We start from the raw sequence: 22,316 nt of genomic DNA, 5'->3' as shown, positions 1-22,316 counted from the left end.
TAGAGGAAGATTTAAACAAGTGGAAGAAGATACCATGCTCATGGATTGGAAGAATTAATATCATTAAAATGTCTCTACTACCCAAAGCGATTTATAAATTCAATGCAATTCCTATGAAAATACCAACAGCATATTTGACAGACCTAGAACAAACATTTTGAAAATTTATATGGAACCCAAAAAGACCCTGAATAGCTGCAGCCGTCTTGAGAAAAAAGAATAGAGTGGGAGGGATCACGTTACCAGACTTCACACTATATTACAAAGCCACTGTAATCAAAATGGCCTGGTATTGGTACAACAACAGGCATATAGATCAATGGAACAGAACAGAGACCCCAGGAAAATTGGACAGATACATGCAAAAGAATGAAACTAGACCACCAACTTTCACCATACACAAAAATAAACTCAAAATGGATAAAAGACTTAAATGTAAGTCATGAAACCATAAAAATCCTGGAAGAAAACATAGGCAGTAAAGTCACAGACATCCCATGTAGTGGACTTTTCACTGATACATCTCCTAGGGCAAGAGAAACAGGAAAAAATAAACATATGGGACAACATCAAACTAAAAAGCTTCTGCACAGCAAAAGAAAACAGCCTCAAAATACAAAGGAACCCCACGATCTGGGAAAACATATTTGCCAAGAACGAATCTGATAAGGGGCTAATTTCCAAAGTGGATGGTCTTTCCTTGGTGTCTGCCTGTGGCTGCTAACGATTAACTTCAAGTTTTTTCCCTTCACCCTCTGGCCTACTGTCATTTAATTTAGGACACCTCAGATTTTTTTTTCTTGTCAACTTAATGAATTAGAGGGCATTTGTTGGGCTTTGCCCCTAATCTGGTCATGCTAGTTTACTTATTACTTATTATTATTGACAAAATGTAGTTAAAGAATAACTATGGAGAGGTTTTGGGTGAAAATGAAATGAACTTTATGAATAGGAACATTCATAAAGTTATAAATTATACTATGAGGGACAATATTTCCTCTCATAACTATTCTGTTTGCCTACCGGAACCTTTTGTCATGGTAAATTGAAATGCTTCTTTTTCCATGAAGAAATTAAGATCAAAATGTCCTTTTAGACTCCCCTCTCCCCCCAAAGGATTCACACAGCAAGGAAAGAAACTCTTATGTGCATTTTGACTCTTATTAGGCTCTCCCCCCCCCCCCCGCCCTTTGTTTATTTTCTTTTAATCTAGAGCCTCTATGGTCCTCATGGAACTTGGCTCTGGAGCCTAGATATCTTAATAACTTACTTATGCTTCCCTGTCTCCCAGAAGGACTATCCTCCCAGAAGGTGAGGGAAACCTCAATGCTGCAATAATCTGAAAAAGTTACACTGTTACGCTACTGTCAGGGCCATTATGGATAACAGCTACTGCTATTTTGGCATATTATCAGAGATTCCAGATGGCTCATGGCCTCTACTTCCATATCCAATACAATCTACTCTCCTTCTTTAAAAACATCCAAGCATCCAAGAATGCAGGAGAGAGGCAATCCTGCAGATTGATGCATAACTATAGAATAGAATTCCTGGGTTTATTTCAGTTTTAACAGAGCATCATTTGGGAAATGGCCTCTCTCTTCTACATAGGACTACAGCATTTTTCAAGGGATAGCTACTAAAGGACAGAACAGTTAAGTAGAACCATGAGGAAGAGAAGTCAGATTTCTCTGTGGGAAGAATCTAATGCTGAGATAAGGAACATGCATTTGGAAATTCGGAGGGGGAGAGGTGCATTTCATCTTGACGTAATGGTGTTTCAGTACTTATAGTCAGAACATAGTTATTAATTAACTTTGTTTATCCTTTCTAGAATTAAAATAATAACAAGAGGTAAACATCGGAGTTCTGTTGCTTCATTTTACAGAATCTGACAAATTACCCAACAACATAAGGTAAGATTAAATTTTAAAACGTGAGTTTCGACAAATAATAAGTCACAAACTGGCTACTTGTTTGTTGATGACTCTGGGAAAACTCTCTTTTCCAAGTATAAATGTCTTCAGTCATAAGCTTGTTAACATTAGAATGAGTTTGATAGGAATAAATCTTCAAGATTAAAATGATCGACATCCTTGCCCCTATGCAAGATGAAAGGAATATAAATAAAATACATTATTTTTCAAAAAATATTTCACAACTACTTCAGGTCCTTTTCACTGCTTAAATATTGTATACTTTCTCAGACTCTAAGTATGATTTATTTAAAATCTTGCTCCTTTATAATATAGTTATTTGCATGTTTAATTTCTGATGGAGTTGGTGAGTAACAAAAATATAGCAGGTCACCATACCATTTTCCTGTTCATTCTCTTTTTTCTTCAAGTAAAATATCATGCTTCTCTCAGATTTCTTTATTCTTTTCAAACTTTTAATAGTTTCCCTGATTCCTTCTCTCAACTTAGAATGGTTTATCCAAAAAAGTTCATATACATGTTATTAATTTTCAACCTAATTACCACTGATTACTTTGGTTTGCATTGTGGGACTGAGCATAAAATATATAATAAAAATAATAATGGCTAATCTTTATATGTTATTATTTTTATTATATACTGAGTACTTTGTCAAAATTGGTGCTAAGTGATTTATTTGCATTACCTCACTATATACTTTGAGGGTATTTTGGTTCTATCCCTCCTTTACATGAGCATACAGTGGTATAGTAACTTACCAAAATTACAAGAGTCACTTACATAAGTAACATAAGTAAGTTATATAAGCAACATAAGTGAGCTACATAAGTAACTTGTCCAAGGTCCCAGTTAGAAAATGAGAGAAGCAGCGCTGGAACTTAACCTCTATTTAAACCTAAACCCATGGTAACCACTGCAGTAGTACAGCCTTCAAGTTTTTCTCTGATTCTGCATGATCAAATATCATTCAATTGTATCTATGTAATAAATATGCAGGGATTAATTGCCATTTGCCAGGAACAGAACATAATGCTGACAATACATGAAGGGTAGGTTGACGTTTTGATAGTATAGAATGTATTGTCAAGTAAAGAATTATTAATATTTAATATTAAAATATAATGATAGTAGCTACTATCCTTGGGAGCATGATGTATGCAGAGATGTTTTAACCCAGATTGAAGAGTGGGGAGTGTATTTTGAAGATAAGAAATTGTAACTGAACTCTAAAGTTGAAGTAAGTCAGGAAAAGGAACAGGAAGGGCTTGTTATCCAAAGTGGTATCATGCGGTGGTTAAGAGTGTGGATTCTGGACCCAGGCTTCTAGGCTTATAATTCCAATTTCAATCCTACCAGGTGGCTTTTAACAGGCGTCATTTCTATGTACCTCAGTTTCTTCATCTGTCGGCTGGGGAATATAACAGTACTTACCTCATATTATTGTTGTCTAGATTATAAAAGCAGTTGGAAAAGTGTCTGGAATATAAACGGTGCCACATTAAGTGTTTGCTATTATTATTGTTATTGTGTAGGTAGAATCATGCATATAAACCATGAGGGGAGAGGGAGGGTATCCATATTGCTAATACAAGGAGCTCAAATTCTTAGCTGAGCTGTCTAGTAAATGAGTGAATGATGGCTATGGAAATTATGTCCAGGGTAAACAAGAACGCAACTGAGAATTCCTTTACATGTATCTTTTGTTCAGTGTTCATGTCTAAAGAATTCACTTTTATGTAGACTACCTGTAGGCCTCTTAGGAAACTGTGAACCATGGGCTGGGGAAGTGCAGGGAAACTGTCTTTATGAAAAGGCTTTGAAGGCTCATCTGGGAGAGAAATCCTAACATGTGAGTGCTAATAATTTTTATGTTTGGTTGTACACAACTTTTATCTTAGTGAGTATAAAAGTTACACCAGAATCCAGAGTTTCCATTACTCACAAGAAGTCATTGCACCTCTTAAGCAGTTTCTAAATTCAGTTGCTTACTTTATCTTTGCTGGTACTTCAACTTAAGTCATCCAGTTAAATTTTCCTAAACTAGACTATATCTTCAAAACCAAACATCAAAATTGCTTCCCAAACATCATTTGTTAAATTATTTGTTCTCTCTCCCAATCAGTGCTTCATGACATAGAATTTATGCATAAATCACAAGTCATAAATGAATAGAGAAGTGATAAATACAAATTTGAGAAGCATTTGGGTGGAATGACACTACATTAGACTTACAGGAAAAGATTGAATTCCACTGCTTATAGGAATTAGGACATAAAACTAATCTTTTGATCCATCATCAGTTGAAATTGGGTTGAAGTTAACTCACAGTAACTTTATAAGCTTAAAATGAAAAATGATTATAAAATAGCTTTGTAAATCCTAATACTTAAAGAGATTATTTGCAGCTAGGATCAAAGTCAAGGTTTCAATTATGTATTTTGCCTTGTACCTCTCAGCAGGTTTCTGCCATGGTTGACAGAGAAATAAACAATCACTCGGAAGTGACTGACTTCATTCTTGTAGGCTTCAAGGTCCGCCCCGAGCTCCACACTCTCCTCTTCCTGCTATTCCTGTTTGTATATGCCATGGTCCTTCTGGGGAATGTCGGGATGATGGCCATTATTATGACCGACCCCCGGCTGAACACACCAATGTATTTCTTCCTAGGCAACCTCTCCTTCATTGATCTCTTCTACTCATCTGTTATTGCACCCAAGGCCATGATCAACTTCTGGTCTGAGAGCAAGTCCATCTCCTTTGCAGGCTGTGTGACCCAGCTCTTTCTCTTTGCCCTCTTCATTGTGACTGAGGGCTTTCTCCTGGCAGCCATGGCTTATGACCGCTTCATCGCCATCTGCAACCCGCTCCTGTACTCTGTCCAGATGTCAGCCCGTCTCTGCATTCAGTTGGTGGCCGGTTCCTATTTTTGTGGCTGCATCACCTCAGTTCTTCAGACCAGCATGACATTTACTTTATCCTTTTGTTCTTCTCGGGCCATTGACCACTTTTACTGTGATGCTCGTCCACTGCAGAGGCTCTCTTGTTCTGACCTCTTTATCTATAAAATGATTTCTTTTTTCCTCTCCAGCATCATCATCTTGCCTACCATCATCGTCATTATTGTTTCTTATATGTACATCGTGTCCACAGTTCTGAAGATAAACTCGGCCGAGGGGCGTAAGAAGGCCTTTTCCACGTGCAGCTCCCACCTGGGCGCCGTGAGTGTCCTGTATGGTGCTGTCTTTTTCATGTATCTCACTCCGGACAGGTTTCCCGAGTTGAGTAAAGTGGCCTCCTTATGTTACACCCTGGTCACTCCCATGCTGAACCCTCTGATTTATTCGCTGAGAAACAAAGATGTCAAAGAAGCTCTAAAAAAAATTCTGGAGAAGAAAAATGCTATCCTTTGATTACTATCTCTCTTCCACCAAAGGTGCTGTGGCTGTTTATTTCATACTCCTTATGGCCATTAATGAAAGCGATTCTCCTGAACATTATAAAAGTGTTATGAGAAGCTTTTTCATCAGAGACGACCCCTCCCGTTATTACTTTTTTCTTTTCCTCTGAGACATTAATTTTGAGATATTAATGTTAATTTTGAACATCCTGGTACTGGAGGTGTCCTGGATATTAGAGAAGCATTCTTCAAGAGGAACCCCCCCACCGATTTCCAATGATGTTTTATTTCACAGAATTGATTTCTATTTAGTTTTATGGCATACTGCTGAACACTCTTTTTATATTTTATTATAGTGTTTAAACAATATTTTGCCTGCTGTTTGTCTTTGGAATTACTCCTCCACTTATACACAATCATTGATAATTGACTAAATAATGCCCAATTTATTTTTTTAAATAAAATATTTCCCAATTTTTTAACCATGTTAAATGGTTATTGAATTTTCACTTTGAATTAAGTGGTTTTTATGTGTTATATTGAGAGGAAGGAGTAATAAGAAGAAACAAATAATAAATCATATTCACTATATACATTAATTTAGAAAATTGTATATTGAGTGTGCCAGGTTTGGCGGAGTGCTCTGAGGCACTGCTAATTGCTGAATTCTAATATGAAGAACTGAATTGGAGATAGAGATATGTAAACATTTTTGAGCAATCATTCCTTTAATTTCTACCTTTATAATTTTTCCTGTGTTATTGTAAGAAATATTTAATAATGTTATAGAGCAAGTCAGTCACCAAAATAGAATGTGCTCCAGATTTACTCATCTCTGCCTTTAAATGTTTATTTATTTGATTAATTTTATTGATTATCTGTGTAATATGTTCCGGTCTTGTAATAGGCTCAGGTATAAAAAAACCTCATTCTTTAGGGAGCTTACAATTTAGTGTGAGAGTCAAATCCTTGGACAGACAATTAAAATCCAGAAATGTGTATGCCAAAGATAAATACAGAGATTGCAAGCTGGGGTGCTTGAGACCAGGTGGCTAGTAATCAAGGAAAGTCTTCAGGACAATGTGAAAGATGCATGTAACAAGGGATAGGATTCGAGTCAGGGAAACTGCTGTATCAGTTAATATTATTGATGTGTGCTTGAAGTATGTCAATGTAAATGAAAAAAGACAAAATTGAAAAATTGCAGGTAAAATACACTGAACATATTGACTGATTAGTATGAGGAGAGTATACTGAAGGATTGTGTCTCACCATTTTTAAACTTGAACGGTGTGCATGGTGATTGTACAAACAGATAAAAAGAAAAAGAGCTCTCACCAAACTAGGAATAGGGAGGAATTTCCTCAGCTTGACAGAGTATCTACAAAAAACCTAAGGTCATATTTTATTTTATTTTTAAAATATGTCTTTATTGATTTCAGAAAGAGGAAGGGAGAGGAGAGAGAGAGAGAGAGAGAGATCAATGATGAGAGAGTCATTGATCAGCTGCCTCCTGTCGGCCCCCCACTGGGGATCAAGCCCAAAACCCAGACATGTGCCCTGACCGGGAACCTCGATCTCCTGGACCATAGGTTGATGCTCAGTGGCTGAGCCACGCTGGTTGGGCCTAAGATCATATTTTAAAAGGCTACGATCATCTTTAATTGTGAGAAACTAGAAGCTTTCTCTCTAAGATTAAGAACAAGCGAGGATGTCCCCCCTCAACACAACTTTCAACATCCTATTGGAAATTTTAGCTAATGTAATAGACAAGAAAAAGAAATAAAAGTATTGCAGGTTAAATTATACCTTCCAAAACTTGTATGTTGAAGCCCTAACCCTCCAGCACTGCAGTTTGTGATTGTAATTGGAGATAGGGCCTTCAAAGAGGTAATTAAAATAAGGCTGTTGGTGGGCTCTAGCACAGTGACTGGTATCTTTATAAGAAGAGAAGATTATGCCCAGCTGGACATGGCTCAGCGGCGGAGCATCGACCTAGGATCCAGGAGGTCAGGGTTCGATTCCTGGTCGGGGCACATGCCCGGGTTGCGGGCTGGGCAGCCAATCAGTGACTCTCTCATCACTGATGTTTCTATCTCTCTCTCTCCCCCTCCTTTGCTCTCTCTGAAATCAATAAAGATATGTTTTTAAAAAATTAAAAATTAAAAAAATTAAAAAAGAGACGATTATGACACATGGAGACACCAGGGGTGCCTGTGTACTGAGGGGTGCCAGTGTGAAGAGGGAGCAAGAGGGTGGCTGTTGGCAAGCCAAGGAGAGAGGCCTCAGAGGAAACCAAACCTGCATCTTGGACTTCTAGTTTCCAGAACTATGAGAGAATAAATTTGTTTTTTAAGCCACCCAGTCTATGGTATTTTGTTATGGCAGTTCTAGCAAACTAATACAAAATGGTATATAAAATAGGGATAAAGAAATGTACTGTCTTTGTTCACAGATGGCATAATTTTCTACGTAGAAAATCAGAAAGAATTGACAACAAAACTACTGAAACTAATAAGAGATTATAGGAAGGTTGCAGGATATATGGTTAATATACAAAAGTCAATTGCTTTCTATATACCAGCAATGGGCAAATGGAATTGAAAATTAAAAACACAATTACATTTAATATATGTTTTTATTGATTTTAGAGAGAGGAAGGGAGAGGGGGAGAGAGACAGAAAATCAATGATGAGAGAGTCATTGATCAGCTGCCTCCTGCATGCTCCCGAGTGGGGACCAAGCTCTCAACCCTGGCATGTGCCCTGACAGACACAGTTACATTTATATCAGCACTCCTCAAATATAAAATATTCAGGTATGAATCTCACAAAGTAAGCACAAGATCTATAGAAGGAAAACCATAAAACGTTAATGGAAGAAATATAAGACTTAAATATAAATGGAGAGATATTCTATGTTTATGGAGAAGAAGAAATACCAAGATGTCAGTTCTTCCTAACTTGATCTATACATTGAATGCAACCCCAACCAAAATTCCAGCAAGTTGTTTTGGATGATGACAAACTTTAGCTATTGAATCTAAAGTTTATATGCAGAGACAAAAGACTCCGAATAGCCAATACAATATTGAAGGAGAACTGAATCAGAGGACTGACTCTATATAACTTCATGACTGACCATACAGCCACAGTAAGACAGTGTGGTATTGGGAAAGAATAGAAAAATAGAGCAATGGGGCAGAACAGAAGGAATAGAGATAGAGCCACATACATATAGTCAACTGATCTTTGACAAAGGAATAAAGGTAATACAATGGAGAAAAGATAGTCTTTTCAACAGAGAGTACTGGGGTAATTGGACATCTACATGCAAAAATGTGAAATAGAGATAAACCTTACACTATTCACAAAAATTAACCCAAATGGATCATAGATCTAGGTGTAAAACACAAAACTGTAAAACTTCTAGAAGATAACAGAAATCTAGGTGACCTTGAATATGATGATGCCTTTTTAAATGCAACACCAAAGGCACGATCCAGGAAAGACATAATTAATAAGTTGGACTTCACTAACACTGAAAACTTCTGCTCTGTGAAATACATTGTCAAAGAATGAGAAGAAAAAGCACAGGCTGGGGAAAAATATTTTCAAAAGACATATTTGATAAAGGATATAAAAATATGAAAGTAATTCTTAATACTCAACTATAAGAAAACAAACTACCTAATTAAAAAATGGACCAAGACCTTAAGAGACACCTCACCAAAGAAGAAATACAGATGGCAAATAAACATATGAAAAGATGTTCTACATCGTATGTCATCAGGGCATGCAAATAGAACAACAATGAGATACCACTATACACTTACAAGAATAGCCCAAATCCAGAACACTGACAACATTAAATGCTGGCAAGCATGTGGAGTAACAGGAACTCTCATATGTTGCTGGTGGGAATTCAAAATAGTACAGCCACTTTGGAAGAAAATTTGGCAGTTTCTTATAAAACTAAACATACTGTTACAATAAGATTCAGCAATTATGCTGTTTGGCATTTACCCAAAGGAGTTGAAAGTTTATATCCACACAGAAACCTTTACAGAGATGTTTATAGCAGTTTTATTCACAATTATCAAAATTTGGAAGCAACCAAGATTTCCTTCAGTAAGTGAACAGATAAATGCAGTATATCCAGACAATGGAATATTATTTAGCGTGAAAAGAAGAGCTATCAAGCTGTAAGAGATGTGGAGGAAATTTAAATGACCATTATCAAATGAAAGAGTCCAATCTGAAAAAACTACCTATTGTACGATTCCAATTATATGACATTCTGGAAAAGGCAAAATTATGGAGACAGGAAAAAGAGCCATGGTTGCTAAGGGCTGTAGGGTGTAGGAAGAGTTAAATAGGCAGAACACAGAAGATTTTTAGTGCAGCGAAAATACTCTGTATGATAACATAATTATGGACACCTCATTATACATTTGTCCAGATCTATAGAATATACAATTCCAAGAGTGAACCCTGAAGGAAACTGTGAATTTTGGCTGATAATAATGTATCGATCAGGTTCATCAATTGTAACAAATATACCAATCTGGTGAAGAATGTTTCTAATGGGAGAAGCTATGCATATGTCGGGTCAGGGAATATATGGGAAATCTCTGTACCTGCCTCTCTTTTGCTGTGAACCTTAAACTTTTCTAAAAAAATTAAAGTCTTAATTTAAAAAACCAAAAAGAAAATGTGGGATACTAATGCACACCTGTTAGAGTGGCCTAAACCTAAAACACTGACCATATCAAATGCTGACAAGGATGTGGAGCAATAAACAGGGATCTTCATCATTGGTAGGTGAATTCCAAATGGTGTAACTATTTTGGAAGACAGTTTGCAGTTTCCTACAAAACTAAGCATACTCTTACTATATGATTCAGCAGTTGTGCTTTTTGGTATTTCCTCAAAGGAGCTGAAAACTTAAGTCTGCACAGAAACCTGTACATAGATTTTTATAGCCACTTTATTCATAATTGCCCACACTTAGAAGTAACAAAGATGTAATTTTTTAGTAGGTAGATGGATAAGTAAACCGTGGTACATCCAGATGAAGGAATAATATTCAGTGATCTATCTGCTTTGAAAAGACATAGACGAACCATAAGCACATGTTATTAAGTGGAAGAAGCCAATTTGACAAGCCAAATTATACTGTATAATTTCAACTATATGACATTCTTTCAGTTATACATAATGTATATATTTAAATTAATCTTTATTGTTGAAAGTATTACAGATGTCCTCCCTCTTCTCCCACTGATCTCCTCCACCCCTCATCTGCCCCCCCAGGCCTGTCTGTGTCCATGGGTTATGCATATATGCATATAAGTTCTTTGATTAATCCCTCCACACACATGGAATACTATTTCTTTATTTTTGTTGTTTGAATTTTTTATTTTTTAAATGACTTTGTTGGACTATTTTGTTGAATTCTGTTTGCTCTGAGAAGCCTCTGATGTCACTTCTCAGAGGCACAATCTCAGGCTTATGCAGTTACAATGCTGTGTCTTCCCCTAATTATTTTGCTGAGTGATGTGCCTCTATAGGTTTCCTACCCAGCAGATAGCCTGCACTAATTCTTCTTGTTCTATTGCTTTGAAAACATTCTGGGACATATACTGTTCTACACTCTGATCTAATTAAATTTTATTCCTTTTTCAAGGATAGTCTTTAAGGCCAGTCTTTGAAGTTTGTTCCAATCCTAAGAGGGCCCTTCTTATCTATCTCCTTCCCTGGTCTTCTCTGGGAAACTTCTAGTTGGTCTACAGTTAGGTTTTTGCTCTCATGGAGCTACCAGCCTCTTCTTGATTTCTTATCATCAAATTTTTATTATATTTAAGAGTTCACTTAAGCTTGAATTTTCCCACATTTTTGTCCAAATAAAGCCAGTTCACTCGGGGAGAGCTTTGGAGCCCCCTGCTGTTATGGCCTGCCTTATATTCTAGGTAAGATCTATGTCCAGCTGTTCTGGAACTGAAGCAGGAGTAGTGGCCCATTTCTCTCAGTGACATCCCTTGTTTTATGAGCAGGTTTTATGGAGGTGAGTAGCTCGTGATCTTCTAAGCTGGTGCCTCTTGGCACAGAACCTCTATCTTTTGAGAGAATTGGGGCAACTGAAATAGGGGCCCCCTTATTCTTGGTATCACACCTGGGGTAGATCTTCTACCCTACAAGTGGGGGCCAGGTAGAGGAAGAACTCTCCAGACGTTTTAGCCACTCTTGCCTTGAATAGAGCTTCTGCAACACAGAGCTGGAGAGGATCAGAAATGTTTGCAGCCTGCTACTGTCGAGGTGATATAGTAATCTTTAACTGAAATCTGGGAGAGGAATCCCTATATTCTTTTCTTTTTTAAAAAATTAATTTTATTGTTGAGAGTATAAATTAACCTATATATTTTTAAAAATAATCTTTTATTTCTCAATTACAGTTGACATACAATATTATATTAGTTTCAGGTGTACATCCCAGCGATTAGACATTATAAAACGTACTAAGTGATCATCCCGATAAATCTCGTACCCACCTGACACCATACATAGTTATTAGAATATTACTGACTATATTCCCCTGCTGCACTTTACACCTGAGGGAGGTTTCTATCATGCTGAGCTGAGAGAGGGAAGGGCAGGAATGCACCCTGGCTCAAATGCGTATGTGCGAATGCCCGTATCTGCTTTGTTCACAACACATAAAATCTAAGGCCTCCTCAGTGCCCATCAATTTAAGAGTGCACAAACAAAATGGAATACTTACTGCTCAGTGATAAAAAGAATGAATTACTTATATACATGCAAAATGAATAAATCTCAAGATCATTTCACGCAGTGTGTGAAAAGAGCACATACTGTGTGTGTATATATATGTAAGTCATGTATATGTATAAACTATTCTGGGAATGAAGTTAAAATGAGGATTGGAACAAAAAAGGGGCATACTTAATCTTTTGGATGTAATAAAAATGTTCTGTTCTGTATCTTGATGTGGTGATGTATCTGTTAAAACTCACAGAATTTTACGCTTTGAATAAATACAGTTTATTTCACAGGAGTGATTTCTCACAGCAGGGATATTCTCATGGCTTAACATCAATTCTTTGAAAGATTAGTAATATGCCTATAACCCTAACTAATTTAACAAAAGAAAAACAGCAACATTAATTCACAAGTACCAAGAATGAAGATTGATATCACTATAGATCCTCCTGATATTAAAAAAGAATAAAGTAAACTATTCTTACCAAAAATTTGATTTTAAAATTGAAAACATTTTATAGAATAAATAATATATAAAAGAAAAATATACATTTTAAAATATCTACTAAATAAGTTAAAATTTTATTAATAATCTTCCCACTGGCTTCACCAGTATTTACTTTCAAATGTTTAAGAAAGAAATAAGACATTTTTTACATAAACTCTTTCAGGAATAGTCATAAAGGAAATACTTCCTGACTATATTTATGAATCTGTCATAAGTCTTATATAGATGTTAAAATAAAAAAATATAGATAAATCTCTCCCATAAATTTAACGTCAATCTTCTAAACAGAATATTAGCAAATAAGATACTTCAATATAAACAGAACAATAAAATCTCCCTGAAGTGTATGTTTATACTACAAATTTAAAGGCAGTTTAATATTTAAAAAATAATGAAGATGTTTCCACACCTACACATGAAAGAATAACTACTGTGGTATCTGCCTTCCATGACAAAAAATAAGCTCTGGAGAAAATATATGAACCATCTATTTTTAGATATTGTACAATAAACAGTGAATGACTGTAATTCCTGAGAAAAAGGAAACAAATCATGAAAAAAAAAGTGTTAAATTGAATACATAGCCATAGAAACAAGTCAAACATAAGCACAGGTTAAAAAGGAAAAAAAACACACTGATATTTAATGATCACTGACAAAACATTACAAACTTAATTGTAAGAAGAGGAGCCAGAAAAATATTAGAAACTATAATGAACAAATTTTCCCCCCAAAGTTGATGACAATGATAAACACACAGATGCAAGAAAATTCACAAAAATTCAAGCAAGATAAACAGAAAGAAAACCAAATGAAAGCACATCAGAATACAATTTCTGAAAATGAGTGTAAATGAATACATTGTCAAAGTAGCAAGAGGGGAAAAGACACAATATATGCAAATACAAGTTTAAAAAAAAAGCATAGACTTTTTCAATAACAATTCAAGCTGGAAGACAATTGAACAACATGTTTAAAGTGCTTAAAAAGAGGAAGAGGAGACACCAAACCAAAATGTCATATCCAGGCAAAAATACACTTTAGAACTAAAGGCAAAAAAAACTTTTCTGATAAAGAAAAACTAAGAGAATGCACTATGACAGATTTACATAATAAGAAATGCCAAAGAAAGTTTTTCTAGCCAAAGGGAAATGTCATCAGAATAACCTAGAATCTCTAGGACAATTTTGAAATGCACATAACATGCTCATGAAAAATGTTGAAAAATTTTATGTAAGATTCTTTCTTTCCCAAAATGTTAGTTGAGGAATCTTGGTATATTCTAGAAGTAGTGATCATTACTGTGGGCCAAATCCAGTGGCACTCGTTCATTTACATGATGTCTATGGTTGCTGTCACATAATAATGGCAGAACTGAGGATGCATGGAGAGAGGGAATTTCTTCATCTTTCAATGTACTTCTTGGGGTGTTTCTCTTTTTTATTTTAGCACCTAATGGGTAAACCCCACCATAGCTGGCTCTCACTCTTGAAGAAAATACGAGGCTTCTAGGATCTTTGTTTTAAACTCTTAGGGTTTCTTTATTTTATTTTTTGCATTAAATTTATTGGGGTGGCATTGATTAATAAAATTATACAGGTTTCAAGTGTACGATTCTATAATATGTCATCTGTATATTGCATCGTGTGCCCACCACTCTAGGATGTTTTAACACCACCTCTTCTTGTGGCTTGAAACCACAGATGGAGGTATGACTCCCATTCTTGGTACTCTGTTATTTCAAAATTCCCCTCCCCTCTCCAGGCCTTTCACTGACTCTTTAGATTATTCTCTGTATTAATTTTCTTCTAATATAAGCATGCTGTATTTATAATAGAGATAAGAAATGAGTTTCTAAAATGGGTCATAATCCATTCAAATAGAAAATCGTGAATGCCCATCTATATAAGTCATGAAAATAAAGAATCAAGTGCTTCTCATTCAAATGTGTGTGTTTTTTTAAAATTATTTTGTTCTGTAAGTAGGAAAATAGTTCTCACGTTTCCTAGAGAGCCCTTCTAACTTTCTAAAAGCCTGGTGGATTTATTAATTGATAACTTCTTTCATTTTTCTTTTTGCATTATGATACAAACACATTACTGTTGGGAGAGAGACCTTAGTCCCTAGTTAGTATCTTGTAGAGGGAATGCCCACTGCTCTGGTTTCCCTCCCCATGAGAAAATTTCTTAAACCATCCCAGGTCCGTTTGTTAGTTTAATCAATAAAAAAGTACAGTAAACTTGAGAGAGAGAGAGAGAGAGAGAGAGGGAGAAGCTAAAATTTTTGCTGGTACTTCTTCAGCTTAGGAATTGAGTCATGATCTGAAGAAAGGAATGTAATCCACGTTGCAGAACAGCTTTCCGTTAAACAAAGGTTTGCTTCTTTTCATATTTTGTTCCTTCATGACTGTACTCTGTTTCACATACAGCAGAGGGTTAGCTAAGGTGAAAGGTAGCATCTATTCTTGAGAATATTTCTTATATTTAAGAAATGTGTTTATTTTCAACACTATTTTAGATAGCATTAGTTACATATCCCCCCCCCAATTCTTCTATTGAAACCAGAAACTTGTTTATGTAAAATATGAATTTAACGAAAACATGTCTTTTTGTAGTTTATAGGTCCTACCAGAGGTTATTTTTGACCATTCTTCTCTTTTCTAAAATTATTCAGTTAACATTGCTGTTAACCTTTAATTTTTTGAAAAAAGAAGATATTGAAGTAGACCAAATTGATTGTAATATACTTCCATAGTCCCAAGCTGTTTTAAAAGAATGTCAAAATTAGTGAAATCATAGCAATGACAACAAAAAAAGTTACAAAAGACATTTTATGGTTTATATCACATATAATTTATTATACTTATACGGTTTATATATAAATTTACATATATACAGAATTATCAATTTTATAATTCTACAATTATAAGATTTTCATAAATTTGTTGTTTGTCAGTTTTTTACATTGTGTGACAGATTATTGAATAATAAACCATTATGCTGTGCAATCTTATGACTATAACTAAGTCTCTTAAATCTTTCTTGTTTCAATTTTCCCACTCATAAAATTAGACTAAAAGTTTTTCTCTACTTTTCCAATGTATGTTATTTAAGGATATTTTATAGTCATAACAGCATAAGTCTAAATAAATATAAAGGAAGCTTGTTTAAATACATATTTCTTCCCTTTTCTTGTAGCTATCTTTAGATTGTTCTGTATGCTTTCTGCCCTTCACAGATGTCTGCGTTTCTGAAAAGACAGAAATATCTCTGCTCAAGATTTTAGAATTCTCCACTTGCATTCCAATCTATAAAATGCAAAGAAAACAAGGGGAGGAAAGAAGGAAAGAAGGAAGTTAGGAAGAAAAACAATAAAAGTCTGATTTCATTGTGTTTAGGAAATATAAGAAAGAATGACTTCTGTTTTTAGCAGATGAACTGTGCCACTAAGAGTGTATATCTCTACAGGGACAAAAATAATGGAAGAAATAAGGACATGAGGTTAATGTGTAAAAGGATGATGCTTTTGACAGGATCTGAAATTATTTTCCTAACGCAAGAAAGACAGATACAATATTTGTATATTACTTTTCTATAGCAGATAAACTAGATGATTATTTAAAAAATAAAATGAGAGACCATCAATTGAACAAATTTTCACTTTAAATAGAATCTTAGGTGGATTATAGTATCTGTGAGAAATATCTTCCACTAAAGGAGGCAACTTTCAATGGCAGTAAACTAATAATAAATCAAGAAAGAAAAAGAAAATAAATTCTTGTCTTCAGAGGTTTTCCTAGAATCTTCATTTCCCCAAAGCATGCTGAGAAGGTAAATCTACATTATTAGCAAATACGTATATCTTAAAGGCTAACCAATTAGATTGAATTCTTCATTAGGAAGACTTTTTAAAAATAGTAATTCATACTTGTTTTTTTTAAAAAAATTGTTTTTAAATTACAGTTTACATTCAATATTATTTTTATTAGTTTCAGGGGTACAGTATAGTGGTTAGACAGTCATGTACTTTACAAAGTGATTCCCCCCAATATTTCAAGTACTCACCTGGCACCTCCCATAGTTATTACAATGTTGTTGACTCTATTCCCTACGCTGTGCTTTACATCCTGTGCCTACTCTGTAACCACCAATTTGTACTTCATCCCTTCACCTTTGCCACCCAGCCCCCAACCCCTCTCCCCTCCGGCAACCATCAGTCTGTTCTCTGCATCTAAGAATCTCTTTCTATTTTGTAGTAATTCATTCGTTATGTTCATTGGTGTTTTGCCAAGTATTGGAAACAATATGATATTAAACAATGTTTTTTTCATGCTGGTTCCTAGTTATTTTGACTAAAACAAGTATTCTGGTCACTCACTTCTCTCATTTTTACCTTCTCTTCAGTTCCACCTATATCTCAACTATGAAGAATGAGTTTAATAGGAATTACTCAGAGGTAACTGAGTTTATTCTATTAGGGTTCAGAACCCGTCCAGAGCTACAGATCCTCTTATTCTTAGTATTCTTGCTGATCTACATGGTCGCTGTGGTGGGAAATATCAGCATGGTAATTGTCATTAAGAGTGACTGCAGACTTCAAACGCCAATGTATTTCTTCCTCAGAAACTTGTCATATTTAGATCTCTGCTACTCCACAGTCATTGCTCCCAAAACTTTAGCCAACTTCTTGTCTAATGAAAAGAAAATTTCTTACAATGGATGTGCAGCCCAGTTTTTCTTTTTTGCCCTGTTTGTCACAACTGAAGGCTTTCTTCTGGCTGTCATGGCATTCGATCGATTCTCCGCCATTTGCTCCCCTCTCCTTTACCCTGCACACATGTCCCAGAAAGTCTGCGTTCGGTTGGTAACTGGATCCTATATCTGTGGAAGCATCAACTCCATAGTCCAAACGGGTCTCACCTTCAGTTTGCATTTCTGTGGAGAAAACAGATTGGACCACTTTTTCTGTGATGTCCCAGCCCTGATCAAGATCTCCTGTGTTGACACCTTTGTAAATGAGATTGTACTGTTTCTTTTCTCTGCCCTCATCATCATCACCACCACCACTGTCATTCTGGTTTCCTATGCGTATATCCTCTCCACTGTGCTGAGGATCCCCACCACCCATGGCAGGAGGAAGACCTTCTCTACCTGCGGCTCCCACATAGCAGTGGTGAGTTTGTTCTATGGGACGGTGTTCTTTATGTATGCCCAACCTGAAGCCATCTCCTCACCAGGGCAAAACAAGATTGTAGCTGTTTTCTACACACTTATAATACCAATGCTAAACCCTCTAATATATAGTTTGAGAAACAAAGATGTGAAAGATGCTGTGAAAAGAATATTATGCGGGAAATGATTCTTTCACTGGTATTTGTAAAATCATTACATAGCAGACAAATTTTGTTTTCTAAGGATCCAAGTTACTCTTGTCCTTGTAAAATTATTGTATCAAAGATATTTTTTATATATGGCAAGAAATATTTTTCTGTTTTACAAAATAATATTTCTAACAATGTAGGTCTATACATCATTTGCTTAGAATATATAAAATCATATATGTTCATAATTTATGATGCATTAATATTTTCATTTCAGTTTTACTTTGATTAAGAAGTAAATATTAAGAGCTCTTATTATATAATAATTAAAATAATATTGATCCGTGCAAACTGTTATTTATTTTTTCATTCTACAAAGCTACTAAATTGATGTTTGTTTGGAAAAGATAACACCCCATTGTGTAAGTGACAGAACAGAATGGTAATGGTTACATAAAACATTTTCAAATAAAAGACTTATGCTCTTCCAAAGATCCAAGTTTATATTCTAAGGATTATCATCTTTAGAGTTATAACTCCTATAAGAGGGAACCCATAATATATTATTAGAGAAACAATTTTTCACATGTAAAATGTGTGTCAATAACATTCTACTAATTTTTTAAAAAAATATATCTTTATTGATTTCAGAGAGAGGAAAGAAGAAGGAGAGAGAGAGATAGAAACATCAATGATGAGAGAGTCATTGATCGAGCCCGCAACCCGGGCATGTGCCCTGACCCGGAATCGAACCCTGATCGCCTGGATCCTAGGTCGACGCTCAACCTCTGAGCCACTCCCGGCCGGGCATATTCTACTAATTTTTATTTTTTCATTTTCTTCTTAATATAAAACAATAGATTTTGTAATAATAAAAGATGATATATAAAGGACAGATACTATATGCCACGAATCATTTTTATGACTTTTCAAATGAGGAAATTGAGGCACCGGGAAAATACTAACTCATGTATAAAGTGCTCATATATTTCCTGTTTTCTTTTTCTTTTTAATATGTTTTTACTGATTTTAGAGAGAGAGGAAAGGAGAGGGAGCGAGAGAGAGACATTGTTCTGTTGCCTCCTGCACACCCCCTACTGGGAACTGAGCAGGAAACCTGGGCAGGTGCCCGACTGGAATCAACTAGTGGGCTCTCGGGGCTCGGGACCCCGCTCACCCAACTGAGCCACACAGGCCAGGGCCTCACGTATTTCTTTACTCCTCAAATCAGACCTATTGTGAAGGTAACATTATATTCATATTGAATGTGTAATTTACATTAATATGTTTTATGAATACAGAAACTGTATCCTAGAAGCATTAAGTAATGTGCTTAATATTACACTGCCAGTAACAACCAGAGCTAGTGCTGGAACACAGACTTTCTGACTCCAAATCTGTAGAGGTGAAGATTATGTGACGGTGACTCAGAGAAAGCTTTATTCACCATAGGTTTTAATATTGCAAAAGTATTTGTTAACTCAAGTGTATTAATAATTTTATTCAAATCCCCCTAATATCATTACCTTTTGCTTTTTGATATATCATAAACTGAATGTGTTAAAGTATTGTTTGTGTTTCTTTGGTAATTTTTTGTTATAATTTTTGATTTATTGTATTATATAATATTTGCGATTTAGTTATATATTTTATTAATATAGGTGCATTTCTTTGTTATATTTTTAAGTACATTATCCTGAATTCTATTTAATACTAATGGAACTTGCCTTGTTTAAAAATTTGTACCTGGCATATCTCACTAAAACTTTTACTTTTAACTTTTTATATAACATTTTATAGCTGTGACTTTTTATTACTTAAGCTCCTCCCCCCTCCTCCACATATACATAAAAGAGACACTTATTCTTAAATGGGAGGGATCTATTTTATTTACATTAAATTGTAATAATCTTATTTTTTTTACATTTGCCATTTTTAATATCTTTGTTCTTTTTATGTTCCCTTTTTGGTATTTTACTATTTAGTAAATAATTATCCTGCTTTTGTCTTTGAGATTCAATAAATTATTATAATTCCTCTTATAAATAACATTTAAAAATTTTTTAAATTTTTATTTATTTTTGTTCAAAATATTACAGATGTCCCTTTTTCTCCCCAATGACCCGTTCCACCCCCTCCCTTCACCCTTCCCAGTCCCTCTCCCCACCATTGTCCATGTCCTTGGGTTGTGCATATATGCATATAAGTTCTTTGGTAAATCTCTCCCTCCACTCGCCCGCCTCCCTCCATCCCCCTGAGATTCGTCAGTCTGATCCATGCTTCCATGTTATTGAATCATTTCTGTTCCTCAGTTTATTAAGTTCTTTAGATTCTACATATAAGTGAGATAATGTGATGTTTGTCTTTCTCTGCCTGGCTTATTTCACTTAGCATAATATTCTCCAGGTCCATCCATACTATTCCAAAGGGTACAAGAACCTTCTTCTTTACAGCTGCGTAGTATTCCATGGTGTAAATGTCCCACAGCTTTTTTATCCACTCATCTACTGATGGGCACTTGGGCTCTTTCCAGATCTTAGCTATTGTAAATTGTGCTACTATGAACATAGGGGTGCATATATTCTTTCTGATTTTTTGAGCCCTGTAAAAGTATACATATCTTTCAATGATTCTTATTATATAAAGAAATGATGTGGATTATAATAGAATTTTTCCAGAACAGATTATTGTATCATTTAACAGATGAGAAATATGAGTTCACTATAATTTTATAGATATTTTAAAAATATGCTCTATATACCATGTAGAAAAATAGTTGGGACATTATTTGGATTTCTGCCTGAATCTGTGCTCTCTGAACTGTTTTTTGTTGTTGCTTTTAAAATCTCAAATAAATACTCAATGTCTCTCATTTTGGCTTTTTATTTTTAAGTTAATGCCACATTTCTTACCAATCTATTAGGAATCACTGACTTCACTGTATATTATTTACTACCTGTCCAATTTTCCCAACACCCTTTATTAGATAGATTATCTTTATCCCATGTATGCACCCCTATGTTCACTGCAGCATTATCTACAATAGCTGAGATCTGGAAGCAGCCCAAGTGCCCATCAGTAGGTGAGTGGATAAAAAGCTGTGGTACATTTACACCATGGAATACTATTCAGTCATAAAAAAGAAGGAAATCTTATCTTTTGTGACAGCATGGAGGGACCTGGAGAGTATTATGATAAGCGAAATAAGCCAGCCAGAGAAAGATAAGTACTATATGTGGAATCTAATGAACAAAATAAACTAACAAACAAAATAGAAACAGATTCGTAAATACAGAGAACAGACTGAGAGCTGTCACAGGGGAAGGGGGTTGGGGGCTGGGCGAAAAAGGTGAAGGGATTAAGCAAAGAAAAAAACTTATGGTTATTACACGAGGGAAAGGAGCGGGGAGGGAGGTAGAAGAGGGTAAAAGGGGATAAATGGTGATGGAAGGAGACTTGACTTGAGATGGTGAACACACAATACAATATAGATCACGTATTATAGAATTATACACCTAAAACCTATATAATTTTATTAACCAATGTCACCCCAATAAATTAAATAAATAAAAATAAAAGTTTAAAAAATGTTTTCAACTCAGAGGCACATATAAACTGTTGGTTGGCCAGATTTGGTTAATGGACTCTATAGTTTACTTACTCTGGACTTAAATAGTTATATTTTAGAGAAATTTAAAATAATAAAATAAGATTTTATTTTACCTTCATTTATTCCATTTTGAAATTTTATTTTTTTTCTGTAGTTTCAATGGTCTAACCTGTATTACATTACTTCAGCCTGAAATACTTTCTAAAACATTTCTCAGTAGGAAATAAATTCTTTCAGTTTTTGTCTTAGTCTTTCTCCTTGATATTTTCACTGGACACAGTATTCTTGATCTTTAGTTGTTGTTTTTTCTTTTAGCAGTTTGAAATGTTACTCTATTGTTTTCTTGCTTGTCTGGTGTCTGAGAAGTCTTTTTAAATTCTTATTCTTCCCATCCTTATCACTTCTATTACTTCTCTGGCTGTCTTCATGATTTTCTCATTGTCTTTGGTTTTAAGTAGTTTGAATGTGATATTCCCATAGTGGTAATTTTTGTATTTATCCTTGTTGGTGTTCTCTGAACTCTGTGGATCTGTGGTTTGGTGTCTGCCACTAATGTTGAATTATTTTTAGTCATTATGTTTTCAAACTTTCCTGATGCCCCAATTGACTCTTTTCTCTCCTTCTATGATTCCAATTTGACATATGTTGTACTATTTGATATTGTACCACAGTTATTGGATGTTCTGCTCTCTCTTTTTATAATGTTTCATTTGGCCTTGACCGGGTAGCTCAGTTGGTTAGAGCATCTGGATACACCAAAGCTGT

General features: G+C 35.0%; 2 protein-coding genes across 2 annotated transcripts; both read left to right on the top strand.

The window, feature by feature from the left end:
- Nucleotides 1-4,378: 4,378 nt before the first annotated feature.
- On the top strand, nucleotides 4,379-5,347 carry LOC308552881 (olfactory receptor 9K2; the record flags this gene model as incomplete). The annotated part of the gene is made up of 1 exon (XM_081128267.1): nucleotides 4,379-5,347. The coding sequence occupies exon 1, from the start codon at nucleotides 4,406-4,408 to the stop codon at nucleotides 5,345-5,347; it is 942 nt and encodes a 313-aa protein (XP_080984393.1). The 5' UTR covers nucleotides 4,379-4,405.
- An 11,696-nt stretch (nucleotides 5,348-17,043) lies between these two features.
- On the top strand, nucleotides 17,044-17,979 carry LOC308552876 (olfactory receptor 9S13-like; the record flags this gene model as incomplete). Its single annotated transcript, XM_081128263.1, has 1 exon — nucleotides 17,044-17,979. One exon carries the CDS (start codon nucleotides 17,044-17,046, stop codon nucleotides 17,977-17,979), a length of 936 nt encoding a protein of 311 aa, XP_080984389.1.
- Between the last annotated feature and the right edge of the window lie 4,337 nt (nucleotides 17,980-22,316).

The sequence above is a fragment of the Miniopterus schreibersii genome, assembly GCF_964146895.1.
Source record: "Miniopterus schreibersii genome assembly, chromosome: 2".
Classification (NCBI taxonomy): Eukaryota; Metazoa; Chordata; class Mammalia; order Chiroptera; family Miniopteridae; genus Miniopterus; species Miniopterus schreibersii.
This window is presented reverse-complemented; position numbering and strand designations above follow the sequence as displayed.